We start from the raw sequence: 3,235 nt of genomic DNA, 5'->3' as shown, positions 1-3,235 counted from the left end.
GCAGCATCGCTGAGCCAGAGCAGTGCCTGGCGCCCGTCTTGATGGCCCGTCTCTAGGGACGGCTCCCAATTTCGGCCTGTTCGATGCATGAATGCGATACATGTGCTCCATTACACTCTTCTGCTTGCACGCAGGCAGTCCAGAGCACTGCACGCGCATCGTCAAGCGGCGCTCGCCACACAGCGGCGGCGGCACAGCAGGCAGCGGCGGCGGCGGAAGACCCGCGCCCTACAACAGCAGCAGCAGCAGCAGCAGCCATGGCCTCGGCTCTCGGCGCCAGCACCATGCAGTCGTCCTTCATGGGCGCCGGCCTCCGCGCCCGCGGCGGCGCGTTCACCGCGCGCGTCTCCGCGCCGCGCAGCGTCGCCGTGCGCGCCGGCTTCAACAACATGGTCAAGCTCGGCGGCGGCAAGAAGTGGGAGCGGCAGGAGCTGACGCCCAACGGCAAGCCGGTCAAGATCACCATGCACGTCAAGAAGGGCGACATCGTGCAGGTGGTTGCCCGCATGGGGTGTGGGGTCGGGTGGCATCGCGTTCGGACAGCGCCCCGGGGGGCAGGGGGGTTGTTGAGGGCGCACACGTCCACGCAAGCCTCAACCCGCCTTGGTTGAGGTGGGAAGTGTGATTCCCTTTCGCCACTGTCTGGCGGCGGGGCGGACGCTGCCGGTAGAGCAGGCTGCGCCCGCTGCGCTGCGACGGCGCCTTCGCGCCGGGCGCGGGGCCGGCCGCCGCAGCCGGCGCGGCGAAGTAGCAGGCGCAGTGCCGCGACCCTGTCCTCAGCGGAAGTCTGCTTTCCAGCAGGAAAACAGCTGGCCAAGGCAGCTGCCGAGGTGATCTTGTATGCGGCCCCAGCTACTGCTGGGCCACTCCTCTCCCGCCATCTCCCCCTGCGGCCGACCTGTTGCCTCCTGGTTGCCCGCCCCCCGCCACCTCGACAGGTGATCGCCGGCGACGACAAGGGCGCGGTGGGCGAGGTGGAGAAGGTGCTGACTAAGCGGGGCCTGGTGGTGATCAAGGGCGTCAACATTAAGGTGGGGCCGGCGGCCGGCACATAATGTCAACATGATGTCAGCGCATGTCAGCATCTGGTTTAGGAGGCCCGTGGGTTTGTGTGCATGCGTCCTTTGGGAAGCGGCAGCGGGTTGGGCCGGGGGGTGCGGCGAGCCGGCGTGGCGACTCAGCGGCGGGGCTGTCGGCCCGGGGTGGGTCGCCGTAGGGCCCGTGTGCACCTCGTCGCACAGGCTCCCCGCCCACACCCTTCCGTCCGCAACCCTAACCGCACTCTTCCGACACGCCCTCTCTCCCCCAGACCCGCAACGTGAAGCCGAGGAGCAAGGACGAGCAGGGGCAGCAGAAGAAGGTTGAGTCGCCCGTCCACCACTCCAACGTGATGCACTACTCCCAGGCCAAGGGCGTGCGCAGCCGCATCGGATACAAGGTGCGGCGCACGCACACGCGCACGCGCACGCGCACGAGCGCGTGCCGCCCATCGGGAGCGTCGCGGCGGGGTGCTCGCGGGGGCTCCGCGCCGGGTGCGGCGCCCGCCTGACGCCCGCGTCCCGCCAGGCCTCGCCAGGCGCTGGCGTGCCTGCGGCACTTGCTGGGGCTTGGGCCAGCTGCCTGGCTCGGCTTCAGCTCGACCTTTATGGACCATCCACCCCCTAAAAACACACACGCACACACGCATCATCCAACACACAACACTCTTACATGCTCCCCCATCCCTCCTCCTGACACCCCAACCGCCCAGTACCCCAACACTCGCCCCTGCCAATCCTCTCTAATCTTACCACGAAAACCTCCCACGAAAAACCTCCCGTAACCCCCAGGTCCAGCCTGACGGCAGCAAGGTGCGCTACCTCCTCAAGACCGGGGAGGAGCTGCCCAACAAGCCCCTCGAGAAGGCCACCCCCCCGGCGGCCGACGGCGGCGCGGCGCCGAGCGCCTAGGCGCATGGGGGCGGCGGCGTCCGCCCGGCCCCCACTGGGCGCGCCGCGGTCTGCGGGTTATGCAACGACTTATTGTAACGCCTCTGTCATGCCGGGAGGACGAGCTTCGCGCGTTGCGGCTGCAGGGCAGCGGCCTGAGGGGCATGGGGACAGCACAGCAGCACACAAGGCAGCTGCGCAGGCCGTGTAAACATGCGCAAAGCGGTCTGGCCAGGCCGTCTGAACGCAATTTAGGCGCAGCCTGCGATTACACGACAAAAGGGGTGCAGTCAATTTTCAATCGAGTCTCTTATAAGGCAGGGACCGGGGCCATCAATGCGTTGCTCTTCCGCAGTTACCGTCACCGGCCCCCGCCGCCACCGCCCGCCGCCGCCGTTGCCGCCGCGGTCGCCGCGTTCCACCCCCGCGCCGCGCTCGCACGCCACGCTGCGGCGATGTCCGCCCCCTTCGCATCGGCGCCGCTGAGGCCCGCTGTGCGGTCAGAGGGGTCAAAGTTGCCCCTTGAAACCCCCAGCTTCTCCCCGCGCCGCTTGGCTTCTGCCAGGGGACCCAGCGTCTTCTTGAGGCAGTCGGGGGTGAGCTTGCGGCCCACCACTATGAAGGGAACCTTGGCATTCTGGGCTGTCCGGTAGCCCTGCGGGTGTGGCCACAATGGGGCCGGGGAAGGGGGGGCGGCGCCAAGGTAAGAGCAAGCACGTGCATGACACATAAGATTTGCTAGGTGGGGGCGTCAGCGGCTGGGGGTGGGGTTGAGAGCCGCGAAACAGTCAGCAGCGGCGAGTGGCGTCAAAGGAAGGGCGGCAGTGTGGGGTGGGGCGGGCCGCGACAGAGCGGCGGGCTGGGGGCCGTCCACACACAACTGCAGCCTGCACGTCTCCATCAGCGGAAACCAAGAGCGAACCTGCAGGAGCCTGACGGGCGTGCCGTTCGGCGTAAGCTTGACAGACACCAGAACGTCCGCCATCGCCAGCTGCGTGGGGCGGGCGGAACGCGGGGGGGGGGGGGGGCGCCGGAGCGAACGGTCAGGTGCGGTGGTGTGTGCGTGGGCGGACGGGCGGTGGTGCTAAGGTCGGCCGCTGCCGCAAAGAGCCAAAGCCCCAGTCCCACGGCTGATTTGAATTCAGAGAGCTCGAGCGGGCCCACTTAATCAGTCGCCGCGAGGCGGGCGCGGGGCGCACCCCCCCTGGTCCACGACCACCACCCTGCCGTCCATGCCGGCCGCGGTGACCGCCGCGCGCAGCTTCCCGCCATCCATTGAGAACCTGAAAATGCGGAGCGCCTTGGGG

General features: G+C 68.5%; 2 protein-coding genes across 2 annotated transcripts; one reads left to right on the top strand and one right to left on the bottom strand.

Annotated features, from left to right (window-relative positions):
- Nucleotides 1-257: 257 nt before the first annotated feature.
- On the top strand, nt 258-1,949 carry MNEG_11533 (50S ribosomal protein L24; the record flags this gene model as incomplete). Its single annotated transcript, XM_014039995.1, has 4 exons — nt 258-494; nt 939-1,031; nt 1,310-1,438; nt 1,830-1,949. The coding sequence occupies 4 exons, from the start codon at nt 258-260 to the stop codon at nt 1,947-1,949; spliced, it is 579 nt and encodes a 192-aa protein (XP_013895449.1).
- A 340-nt stretch (nt 1,950-2,289) lies between these two features.
- MNEG_11532 (hypothetical protein) lies at nt 2,290-2,583 on the bottom strand (the record flags this gene model as incomplete). The annotated part of the gene is made up of 1 exon (XM_014039994.1): nt 2,290-2,583. A coding segment is annotated over one exon (294 nt), but the record flags the coding sequence as incomplete, so codon positions are not given.
- Between the last annotated feature and the right edge of the window lie 652 nt (nt 2,584-3,235).

Source organism: Monoraphidium neglectum, assembly GCF_000611645.1.
Source record: "Monoraphidium neglectum strain SAG 48.87 unplaced genomic scaffold scaffold02788, whole genome shotgun sequence".
Taxonomy (NCBI): domain Eukaryota; kingdom Viridiplantae; phylum Chlorophyta; class Chlorophyceae; order Sphaeropleales; family Selenastraceae; genus Monoraphidium; species Monoraphidium neglectum.
The sequence above is the reverse complement of the archived record's forward strand: the minus strand, read 5'-3'. Positions and strand labels throughout refer to the sequence as shown.